Here is a 13,130-nt window from a genome sequence, read left to right as displayed (position 1 = left end):
GTTAACAGTGTTGTTGTGCTGTAAGGTTGTTGTGTCATACTGGTGTTGTAGTTTGGTAACACTGTTAATATGCGTAAATGGGAAACTAACCCCGATGCAAAACTTTGTTTTAAATGTGCTGCTGCTGTTTACTTAAAGTATTTATTATAAAAAAATATGTTTAAAACATTACATCAACTTGTTAATGGCGGCCACCATTTTTAGGTCTTTTCACTCACCTCAGAGTGGGAATTTGCAAGAATGTGATGAGTATTTGCCAGTTCTGGCAGCTTTAATCACAAACCCCAATTCCAATGACACAAAAACAGAATTATTTGCAAATCATTTTCAAACCATATTCAATTGAATATACTACAAAGACAAGATAATTAATGGTCAAACTGATCAAATTTATTTTATTTTTTTTGCAAATATTCCCTCAGTTCACAGATCCTGGCTTTTGAACTTTGCGCTAATAACAACCCAGAGGGTCCTTTTCCTCTTTGGCTTGGAGGACACAAGGTCCATGATTTCCAAAAACAACGTGAAATGTGGACTTGACCGAGCACACTTTTCCACTTTGCGTCAGTCCATCTCAAATGAGCTCAGGCTCAGAGAAGCCGACTGCTTTCTGGGTGTCGTTAAATATGGCTTTCGCTTTGCATGGTTTTACCTCACATTTGTAGATGAAACGACTAACTGTGTCAACTGAAAATGGTTTTCCGAAGTGTTCCTGAAACTGGTTGCTTAAATTGACTAAATTGCCCATAGTTGTGAATGTGAGTGTGGATAGTTGTTTGTCTATATGTGACCTGCGATTGGCTGGCAACCAGTTCAGGATGTACCGTGCCTCTCGCCCAGAGTCAGATGAGACTGGCGCCAGCACGCCCGCGACCCGGAAAATTGGTGGGTGGAGGATGGGTGAATTTCGATAGGTTGGCAGCTCTGCAGTCAAAGCAATAAATGCAATTTTACTAATAACTGGCATTGTTTTGTAATTAATAATTGGCGGATTAGATTTTTTTTGCTTTGTGTTTTTTTTTTTGTATGAAAAGTGCTTACAATGAAGTTTGATTGATTAATTGATTGATCATTTCTTTCGGCATTTCAGCTTTCGGTTTCCGGCATGGGGTTCGTCAGTTGCGGTCAAGAATTTACATCTCAGTGCATAACTACTTTGAACAGTATTGTTGTTCTCCATGTCGCCACCACCGTGGCCCGTCCTACCTGGCCACGCCCCCTTGGGTACTGTTGACCACGTGGTCTCGGTCCACCACAATGTCGTGGTAGCGCGTCTGTGGCATCTCCTCGGCCTCTGTGCTAAGGCCCAACAACGCACGCACACACTGAGATTTCACGTCCAAGATGGCGTCCGTATAGCCCACTTCCTCCAGGTACCTGACAAAAACGGCAGATGTCGTCTTTGATTTCATCATCATCATTATCATTATCATCAGTAGTGCGAGGACATGCCTCATCAGGTATGTTCTGCGGTAGTACCGTTAAACTGGTAGAACACCCACCCACGCCTTTAATTTAGAATTTAACCTCGCTTCACAACCCTTAAATATCACAAGGACTACTTTCCTATTAGCCATATTATGACGTTTGTAAACTCACTCATACATTCTCTAATTTTTTAAAGTACATTGCAAAGGACTATCCTGCAACATTACTTTGAACATTAGCTTCAAACGTTCACTTTTGTCAGCTTCTGAAGTTACAGCGGCTGAAATAAGTATTTAACACGTCACCATTGTTCTCAAATATATTTCCAAAGGTGCTATTGACATGTAAGTTTCACCAGATGTCGGGAACAGCCCAAGTAACCCATACATACAAAGAAGAACAAATAAGATCAGAAATTAAGTTGTGTGTAATAATTTGAAATGACACAGGAAAAAAGTATTGAAAATGCCAACTGGTATTAATTTAATACTTGGTACAAAAGCCTTTGTTTGCAATGACCGCTTCAAGACACCTCCTGTATGGAGAAACTAGTCGCATGCATTGCGCTGGTGTGATTTTGGACCATTCCTCCACACAAGCAGTCTTCAAATCTTGAAGGTTCCATGGGCTTCTTTTATTGACCTTGAGTTTCAGTTCTTTCCATAGATTTTCAATTGGATTCAAGTTAGGTGATTGGCTGGGCCATTCAAGCAGCTTTCTTTTTTTTTCTTTGAAACCAATTGAGAGTTTCCTTGGGAGTGTGTTTTGATCATTATCCTGCTGAAATGTCCACCCTCGTTTCATTTTCATCATCCTCATAGATGGCACCAGATTTTTGTCAAGAATGTCTCGATACATTTTCCTTCAATAATGTGAAGTTTACCAGTACCGCATTTTTAAGCTATGGGGTCTTGCATGGCGAGCGTGTATACAGGCCATGGCAGCAGAGTACATTACTCACTGTTCTCGTGGTGACAACAGTACCTGCTAATTCCAGGTCTTTTTGAAACTCTCCACAGGTGGTCCTTGGTTCTTGGACAACTTCTGATTATTCTTTGCATTCCTCTGTCAAAACTTTTGCGAGGAGCACCTGATCGAAGGGCAAATTTATGGTGGTATGATTGGCTTTCCACTTGCGTATTATGACCCCAACCGTGCTCACTGGAATGTTCAGAAGCTTAGATATACCTTTTTGCACCTCCATGTGTTCAATAGATTTCCCTGTGTCATTTTACATTTACTTAATTTCTGATCTTATTTGTTCTACTTTCTTTGTAAGTGTGGACTACTCAATAGCACCTTTGGAAGTATATTTGAGAAAAATGGTGACGTGTTAAATACTTATTTCAGCTGCTGTAGGTTCCAAAGTTACCTTTAATTTTAAAGCTAATGAAGAACAACTTCCAATGTCAGCTCCAACATGAGCTTGAAAACATTAGCTTTAAACGTTAGCTTTGACAATAGCTTGCAACATTAAATTCCGAAGTTAGCTTAGAACATTACCTCAAACAATAGCTGCCATTATTAGCTCCTGAAGTTAGCTGCTAACGTTAGGTTCTGAAGTTAGCTTCCAATGTTACCTTTAATTTGAAAGGTAATGAAGAACATCTTTAGCTTTCGACTTCAGGTCCAACATTAGCTTTGGACATTAACTTTTACATTAACCTGCAAGATTAGATTCTGATGTTAGCTTCCAACATTACCTCTAACATTAGCTGCCAATGTTAGCTTCGGAAGTTAGCTTCCAATATTATCTTTAACGCTAGGGCTAAGGAAGACCAATGTTAGCTTTTGACATTAGTTTCGTTTCGTCCAATGTGAGCTTCCAACATTAGATTCCGAAGTTAACTTCCAACGTTCAACTTATTTTACTTTCCTGTAGCAGACCCCTTTAAGCTATTCTGTTAGCATCATTAACTGCAGCTCACTTTACATTAGTGGATTAAACAAGAAAAAGATGAAAGCTCGATAAAAGATTAATTATTGCATTATATATATTCTTTTATTTATTTCTCCAGGCAATTGAGAACATATTTTCATTTGCAATGCCAACAGAGCAAAATACTTTAAGGCAAATACAATAAATACAAATAATTACATGTACTGTACAACAAACTGCACAATGTAATACAGTTGCAGATGTTACACGATATATTACATCACAGCATATGATGAAAAAAGGGTTCATAAAGCAGGTGCAGTGATCATTTAGGCCTATAGTACCCCTCACTAACTTTTTGAAAGATGATACTGGGATGAATGAGGTGTGCTTCAATTCTCTCTGTTACGTTGTTGTCAATTAGCATTTTTGTGTTGTTTTTTGTGTGTAATAAAAAGTTCAGACTGACCTTGGTGGTGAGAAGCGGCTTGTAAGTGACCGACTTCAACTTCTAGTATCATTTGTTCACGCATCAAGACACGCCCCCCCACCCCCCATGCCACCCAGTACCAGCCTGCGCCATCCATCTCTCTGTGCCAACCACACAATCCTCCTTTCACACACATACACACAACACACGTCTATGTTAGTGTCTTAAAAGGGACATAGAGCATGATGCATTTTGGTCCTAAATGGTAGACTGATTGGACTTATATAGCGCTTTTTCTACACCCCGAAATTCTCCCGACCGCTGCAGCTGCCCCCTGCTCCAGTGTGTTCCACTAATATGTGTATGTGTTCACTGTGATGGGTAAAAGGCAGAGAACAAATTTCATGTGCATGCATGCATGCATGTTCATGACAATAAAAGATGATTCTTCTTCTGTTCTTCTTCTTCACGCACACATTCATACACCAATTGGCAGCTGCTGCCATGCAAGGCGGTGCTAGGCCCACTGGGAGAAAATCAGGGTTCAGTGTCTTGTCCGCTCTATCAACCTTGCCACAGCTGCCTAGTCCTAATTTCAAAGCGTTCCCAGGTATGTGTGTATTTTCACTGATGGAGGCAGCACTTCATCACTAAGCCAGCCAATTATTTTTTTTTTTTGTGGATCCGTGCAGGTGGCGCATGAGGAGATAAGATGGATGCCACAATCCGGCACAATCAATGCGTGAGCATACTTATCTTACCATTCCTACACACAAGCTGGCCGGCAAACTCCAATACTGCCGCCAACAAATTAGCACTGTTATCTAAGAATTCCTGCACACAGGATGGATGCCACATTCCTATAATACAGGCAACACAAATTCAGACGCTGACACTGGTTACGCTGTTAGCTGAAGCTAATCTGTGCCAACACTGCAGCTCTGCTTACCTTTTGGCTTTGACATGACAGCATAGTCGTAAAATTTATTTATCAGCTGGTAAGTCATGGGTGAAGAAACTCTGTGTTGGGGCGTGATTATGTAAATAAGACCAATTCTGCATACTGTGTGTGTGTGTGCACGTGAGTGTGTGATTGCTTGTGTGTGTGTTTGTGTGTAATGCGGTTGTGTTTGTTTATGTTAAATTGCATCTTTGTCTTTGTGTTGTTAATTTTCATGTTTGTGTTTAATTGCATGTTTGTATGTGTGTTGTATTTTTACAACCCCAATTCCAATGAAGTTGGGACGTTGCGTCATAAATAAAAACAGAATACAATGATTTGCAAATCATGTTCGACCTATATTTAATTTAATATACTACAAAGATAAGATATTTAATGTTCAAACTGGCTTTTGCTTTGCATAGTAGAGTTTCAAGTTGCACTTACGGATGTAGCGCTGAACTGTATTTACTGATATTGGTTTTCTGAAGTGTTCCCGAGCCCATGAGGTGATATCCTCTACACATTGATGTCGGTTTTTGATGCAGTGCCGCCTGAGGGATCAAAGGTTACGGGCATTCAATGTTGGTTTTCGGCCTTGCTGCTTACTTCTTCTTTTCCTTTCGGCTTGTCCCTTTAGGGGTCACTACACCGCGTCATCCTTTTCCATGCAAGCCATCTCCTGCATCCTCTTCTCGAACACCAACTGCCCTCATGTCTTCCCTCACGACATCCATCAACCTTCTCTTTGGTCTTCCTCTAGCTCTCTTGCCTGGCAGCTCCATCCTCATCATCCTTCTACCAATATACTCACTATTTCTCCTCTGGACGTGTCCAAACCATCGAAGTCTGCTCTCTCTAACTTTGTCTCCAAAACATTGAACCTTGGCTGTCCCTCTGATGAGCTCATTTCTAATTTTATTCTACCTGGTCACTCCGAGAGCGAACCTCAACATCTTCATTTCCGCCACCTCCAGGTCTGCTTCCTGTTGTCTTTTCAGTGCCACTGTCTCTAATCCGTACATCATGGCTAGCCTCACCACTGTTTTATAAACTTTGCCCTTCATCCTAGCAGAGACTCTTCTGTCACATAACACACCGGACACCTTCCTCCACCCATTCCAAACTACTTGGACCCGTTTCCTTCACTTCCTGACAACACTCACCATTGCTCTGGACGGTTGACCCCAAGTATTTAAAGTCCTCCACCGTTGCTATCTCTTCTCCCTGTAGCCTCACTCTTACCCCAGCACCCCTCTCATTCATGTATTCTGTCTTACTTCGGCTAATCTTCATTACTCTGCTTTCCAGTGCATGCCTTCATCTTTATAACTGTTCCTCCACCTGCTCCCTGCTTTCACTGCAGATCACAATATCATCTGCAAACATCATGGTCCACGGGGATTCCAGTCTAACCTCATCTGGTTAGACTTCCAAACAGGAAGGGGCTCAGGGCTGATCCCTGATGCAGTCCCACCGCCACCTTAAATTCGTCTCTCACACCTACAGCAAACCTCACCACTCTACATGTCCTGTATTATTCTAACATACTTCTCTGGCACTCAAGACTTCTGCATGCAGTACCACAGTTCCTCTCTGGGTACTCGGTCATAGGCTTTCTCTAGCTCTACAAAGACACAATGTAGCTCCTTCTGACCTTCTCTGTACTTTTCCATCAACATCATCAAGGCAGGCGGCACGGTGGCCGACTGGCAAGAGCGTCAGCCTCACAGTTCTGAGGACCCGGGTTCAATCCCCGGCCCGCCTGTGTGGAGTTTGCATGTTCTCCCCGTGCCTGCGTGGGTTTTCTCCGGGCACTCCGGTTTCCTCCCACATCCCAAAAACATGCATAAATTGGAGACTCTAATTTGCCCGTAGGTGTGCATGTGAGTGCGAATGGTTGTCTGTTTGTATGTGCCCTGCGATTGGCTGGCAACCAGTTCAGGGTGTACCCCGCCTCCTGCCCGATGACAGCTGGGATAGGCTCCATCACGCCCGCGACCCTAGTGAGGATAAGCGGCTCAGAAAATGGATGGATGGATGGATCATCAAGGCAAATAATGCATCTGTGGTACTCTTTCTAGGCATGAAACCATACTGTTGCTAGCAAATACCTGTCTGTCCTGAGTCTATCCTCCACTACTCTTTCCCATAACTTCATTGTGTGGCTCATCAACTTTATTCCTCTATAGTTCCCACAGCTCTGCACATCACCTTTGTTGTTAAAAATGGGCACCAGCACACTTTTCCTCCATTCCTCAGGCATCTTCTCACCTGCTAGAATTGAACAAGCTGGTCAAAAACTCCACAGCCACCTCTCCTAGATACTTCCATACTCCACAGGAATGTCATCAGCACCAACTGCCTTTCCATTTTTCATCCTTTTTAATGTTTTTCTAACTTCCCCCCTACCAATCATTGCCACTTCCTGGTCCACCACACTTGCCTCTTCTACTCTCCCTTCTCTCTCATTTTCCTCATTCATCAACTCCTCGAAGTATTCTTTCCATCTATCTAGCACACTACTGGCACCAGTCAACATATTTCCACCTCTATCCTTAATCACCCTAACCTGCTGCACATCCTTCCCATCTCTATCCTTCTGTCTGGCCAACCTGTATAGATCCTTTTCTCCTTCTTTAGTGTCCAACCTGGCATACATACACCTCTTGTTTGGCCTTTGCCACCTCTACCTTGGCCCTATATCGGATCTCAATGTATTCCTTTCGCCTCTCCTCTCAGTGTCCCACTTCTTCTTAGCTAACCTTTTTCTTTGTATGATTTCCTGAACTGTGAGGTTCCACCACCAGGTCTCCTTCTCTCCTTTCCTGCCAGAAGATACACCAAGTACTCTCCTGCCTGCCTCTCTGATCACCTTGGCTGCAGTGGTCCAGTCTTCTGGAAGCTCCTCCTGTCCACCGAGAGCCTGTCTCACCTCTTCCCGAAAAGATGCACAACACTCGCCTTGTCTCAGCTTCCACCACATGGTTCTCTGCTCTACCTTTGTCTTCCTAATCTTCCTCCCCACCACCAGAGTCATTTTACACACCACCATCCTATGCTGTCTCGCCACGCTCTCCCCTACCACTACCTTACAGTCGGTAACCTCCTTCAGATTACATCGTCTGCGCAAACTGTAATCCAGCTGCGTGCTTCTACCTCTGCTTTTGTAGGTCACCCTATGCTCCTGCCTCCTCTGGGAAAAAAAGTGTTCACTACAGCCATTTGGATCCTTTTTGCAAAGTCTACCAAGTTCCTTTCCTGGATGCCGTACTTACCCATTACTTCTACATCACCCCTATTTCCTTCACCAACATGTCCATTACAATCTGTACCAATCAGGACTCTCTCTGTGTCTGGGATGCTCAGAACTACTTCGTCTAGCTCCTGCCAGAATTTCTCTTTCACCTCTAGGTCACATCCTACCTGTGGGGCATAGGCACTAATCACATTATACATAACACCGTCAATTTCAAGTTTCAGCCTCACCACTCGATCTGATACTCTTTTCACTTCCTAGACATTTACTAATGCTTCCTTTAAAATAACCCCTACTCCCTTTCTCTTCCCATCTACACCATGGTAAAATAATTTAAACCCTGCCCCTAAACTTCTAGCCTTACTGCCTTTCCACCTGGTCTCCTGCACACACAATACATCAAACTTTCTCCTAATCATCATGTCAACCAACTCCGGAGATTTTCCTGTCATAGTCCCGACATTCAATGTCCCCCCATTCAGTTATAGGCTCTGTGCTTTCCTCTTCTCTTTCTGCCGAAGAACCAGCTTTGCCACCTTTTTCTTCTTCGACTTCGACCCACAGTAGCTGAATTTCCACCGGCACCCTGAAGGTTGACGGCGCCGGTGGCGGACGTTGTTAACCTGGGCCACAACCGATCCGGTATGGAATTCTTTGGATGAACGCTCGTATTTGTTTGGCAAAGTTTTAAGCCGGATGCCCTTCCTGACGCAACCCTCTGCACTTATCCGGGCTTGGGACCGGCCTACAGTTTGCACTGGCTTGTGCCCCCCATAGGGCTGCATTCGGCCTTGCCGCTTACGTGCAGTGATTTCTCCAGATTCTCTGAACCTTTTGATGATATTATGGACCGTAGATGATGATATCCCTAAATCCCTTGCAATTGTACATTGAGGAACATTGTGCTGAAACAGTTTGGCGATTTTCTCATGCACTTGTTCACAAAGAGGTAAACCTCGCCCCATATTTGCTTGTGAATGACTGAGGAATTCAGGGAAGCTCCTTTTATACCCAATCATGGCACCCACCTGTTCCCAATTAGCCGGTTCACCTGTGGGATGTTCCAAACAGGTGTTTGATGAGCATTCCTCAACTTTCTCAGTCTTTTTTGCCACCTGTCCCAACAAGTTTATCAATTTGAACATTAAATATCTTGTCTTTGTTGTGTATTCAATTAAATATAGCTTGAACATGATTAACAAATCATTGTATTCTGTTTTTATTTATGTTTTAACACAACGTCCCAACTTCAACTTCAATTGGGGTTGTATTTAATGTGTGCTGCATTTATTTGCATGTTTATTGGTTTATTGTATCCATCTATATACATATATATGTTTGTGTGGTTGTTAACGTGTGGTTGCTTGTGTGTGCATGTATGTTTTTGTGTTGTGTTTATTTGTGTGAGTATTTATTGTATGTGTATATTTGTTTGTTTGTTTGTGTATGGTTGTGTGTGTGTGTGTTTGCACTTGTGTTCATGTGTGTGCATTCCTGTATAATTACATGTGGCAGAGCATGGTGTGTGTTCATGTGTGTGTGTGTGTGTATGTACACTGACTGTGTAAGAAGCTGTCGTCCTTGCTTCCAGCTCAGCTGATGGCTGCTGTTTAGCGGAGTGTGTGTGTCCACCTCGTTGGCCTCATCTGACACACAAAAACACACACATACGCGCCCCCAAATTTTCATTTTTGGGATGATGAAGATGACCTCCTTTTCCTCTTCCTCCTTGTTGGTCCAGATGTGTCCACACAGCACATGCTCGAGTGAAGGGGTGGGCAATATATATCGCCTTCGATATAATCGTGAACACTGCTTTAACAATGTGCAATTTTACATTATCGTGTCTCAAAAAGAAAACAACCAAAGGGGTGCATAGGAGAAAGAGAGAAATAAGGACGTGCATAAAGTCCTCATTTGCGGAATCAGCGGACATGATTCAGTCACGCGACTCAGTGGGATGCAAATAAAACTCTCGCTTTCTAACTAGTGGGCCGAGCAACCTTTTCAGGAGTTTAGCAGCTTAACAATTGGAACGCATGTAGCCTATAGTTTGTTGTTGGCCAACAGGAAAATGCCAAAGGCCACAAAGTAGGGTTACATTTTCATATCATCTTAATTTTTGGAGGTTTGTTTACACTTATTTAACAAAACCTTAACTAAAATACTATTGTGCAAGCCTGATTTGGTATATTCTCCTGTAAAGAGCCTGGACAAAACTTGAAATAATTCACTGTTAAATATTGCCGTACAACATTTTTGTGCTATGTTTTGTAGAAGATTTAAGAAGCACTCTAAAAAATTAACAAGAGCTGTTGTTTTGAAATGCTGTGTCTATCAATAAATGTCCTGGGAAGCAAGTAAAGGGTGACACAGTTTCTTTTTATAGGATATCGTCAAGTTATGGTTCATTCATTCATTCATTTCGCACACCGCTTATTCTCAATAGGGTAGCGGGGGTGCTAGAATTATACACACAGACACACGCACACATATGCATGTGTGTCCATCTGTTTATGCGAACGTGTGTGTCTGTGTGTGTGTGTGTGTGTGCTTGTCCCCATCTATAAGAATGTGTCTGTGTGTGCATGTGTGTGTGACTTTGTGTAAGTGTCTGTGTCCATGTGTCTGTGTGAATGGCTTTTTCAGTGTCTGAGTGTGTGCGCATCACCTGAATCGTAACTGGGTGCTCTGACGTCTCCTTGGATCAACTCTGTGCCGTACTTCAGTTTGTGATGTTTGGATCTACACGCACGCACACATACACACACACACACACGCAAAATTTCTGAGCTTTTTTTGTCTATGATATCCAGTGTGGAGCAAAGTGTCAAAGTTAGATGACCGTTATGAGGATTTTCAGAAAGCCCAAAAAATAATAACAATGGGTTAGTTTTTTTTAATATGTTATCTATGTTTTTTCAACTGATTTGGGACATTTTTGCATCACTGAATATGAAAATGGTATCAGTTTCTCTTGTTCAGGTCAGGTTTTTATGCCAAGTTGAGAAGTTTATTTATCAAATGTTACAAACTTTGCTTTCTGTAAATTGAATAGTAGACATTGATAAAAGCAAGCACCTGTACATTGAATGTTACACCCTCATTGTTCAAAATTCTGGGCATGAACCTCTGTTTATTTGAACCTCTGAAGCAAACATATCTGTTCATATAAACAAAAACATGTGGCCTAAGTTCAAAATGTTGACCTGATTGAGCAAAACCAATGTGATATTTGGATTCAGCATATCAACATTGTCCTAAATCAGCAAAACAATCTTAGACAATAAATGTGTTGTTGGCCAGTGTGAACTCCCAACACCAGTTTTGACAGACAAAACAAAATTGGGTGGACATTTCAATCATCATGCACCACAAAGTCTCAAGGACCCTTGCCCCAAATTGTACAGGAAAGTGGCCATTTTGGTTTGAAGCGACTATTTTAGGTTCTATCTAGTTATTGACGCAAATTCTTAAAATCAGCTCCTGACACCAGTTTGACCGATGGAAACAAAATTGAACGGACATCTCTATTAGGGCCAAGATGACTAATCGGGCGATAGTACGGTAGCCCTTTTCAATCGGGGGGGATCAGCAGATTTTTGTCCCACTTTTTGGGATGTGGGTGGAAACCGCAGTACCCGGAGAAAACCCACACAGGCACGGCAGAATTATTATTTATTTTTTTATACACATTAAGCCTTTACAAATTGAGACAAGGATCATGACATTCAAACAAACATAAAAATAAATAAAATCTGCAAAAATGGGCAAATAAATTGGCCGATTTTCCTCTCTGCTGTAAAGCTGGATGACGCAGTCAACATGGGACTGTACTTCATCCTAGAACACCTCGACGGCGCGGGGACCTAGGCGAGGATCCTGTTCGTGGACTTCAGCTCTGCGTTCAACACCATCATCCCCGAACTCCTCTCCTCCAAGCTTCTCCAGCTCAGCGTCTCGCCTGCCATCTGCCAGTGGATTTACAGCTTCCTGACGGGCAGGACACAGCAGGTGAGGCTGGGGGACACCACCTCATCCACACACACCACCAGCACCGGGGCGCCCCAAGGATTTGTCCTCTCTCCGCTGCTCTTCTCTCTCTACAAGAACGACTGCACCTCAACACACCGGCTGTCAAACTCCTGAAGTTTACAGACGACACCACATACATCGGCCTCATCAAAGACGGTGGCATGTATGCGTATTGACAGGAAGTGGAGCGGCTGGAGCTTTGGTGCGGCCGACACAACCTGGAGCTGAACACGCTCAAGACTGTACAGATGATCGTGGACTTCAGGAAACATCCTTCGCCACAGCTGCCCCTCACACTGTTCAACTGCCTTGTGTCAACCTTTGAGACCTTCAAGTTCCTGGGAATTACAGTCTCTCAGGACCTGAAGTGGGCGATCAACATCAACTCCGTCCTCAAAAATGCCCAGCAGAGGATGTACTTCCTGCGGCTTCTGAGGAAGCACAGTCTGCCATGGCAGCTGTTGAGGCAGTTCTACACAGCAGTCATCGAATCAGTCCTGTGTTCATCCATCACAGTCTGGTTTGGTGCTGCCACAAAAAAGGACAAACTCCGACTGCAACGGGCAATCAAAACTGCTGAAAAAATTGTCAGTACCCCCCTATCTACCCTTGAGGACTTGCACGCTGCCAGAACTAAGACAAGCGCATGCAAAATCCTCTTGGACCCTCCACATCCTGGTCACCAGCGCTTCCAGCTCCTTCCCTCAGGTAGGCGATACCGAACAATGCAAAATAAAATAAGCAGACATTCCAACGGCTTCTTCCCTCTTGCCATTAACTTCTTAAACAGTTAACTTACAATTCGGTTGTAACATGCTGCCAACTTTGTCTTGAGATTGTAGTCACAGCTCTGTTGGGCCAATTATACATTATTTGTGCACTATTTACATATCCGTTGTTGACCAATACTGGCCACTCGTGTGCTTGAGAAGTAACATTTAAACAATTGACATTGTTTCAGATTATCGCACTACAAGTCACATTAAACTGCTTAATTTCTTGAAGCTTCTGCGCCATTTGCACAATGGTCACTACATCAGACTATTCTTCTATTACTCATTTCAAACTGCTCTAAATTGCTAGAGGACTTGGCATCATTTGCACCATTGTCAAAAAAAAACAAAACAATTATATCGGCATTATCACATTACTGGTAACA

The 13,130-nt window shown here is 43.0% G+C and overlaps 1 protein-coding gene across 3 annotated transcripts in view; it reads right to left on the bottom strand.

Moving 5' to 3' along the window:
* LOC133404368 (striatin-like) overlaps positions 1-13,130 on the bottom strand; it is a 33,920-nt gene that overhangs the window by 15,460 nt on the left and 5,330 nt on the right. For all 3 annotated transcript variants that reach the window (XM_061680185.1, XM_061680186.1, XM_061680187.1), the window contains exons 4-6: positions 10,608-10,681; positions 9,498-9,582; positions 1,207-1,377 (exon numbers count right to left, since the gene is read on the bottom strand). In XM_061680185.1, coding sequence (XP_061536169.1) covers positions 1,207-1,377; positions 9,498-9,582; positions 10,608-10,681 — 330 coding nt within the window. The remainder of the gene's footprint in view (positions 1-1,206; positions 1,378-9,497; positions 9,583-10,607; positions 10,682-13,130) is intronic.

Source organism: Phycodurus eques, chromosome 6, assembly GCF_024500275.1.
Source record: "Phycodurus eques isolate BA_2022a chromosome 6, UOR_Pequ_1.1, whole genome shotgun sequence".
Lineage (NCBI taxonomy): Eukaryota > Metazoa > Chordata > Actinopteri > Syngnathiformes > Syngnathidae > Phycodurus > Phycodurus eques.
Note: the sequence above shows the minus strand (reverse complement) of the source record. Positions and strands in the feature narration are given on the sequence as shown.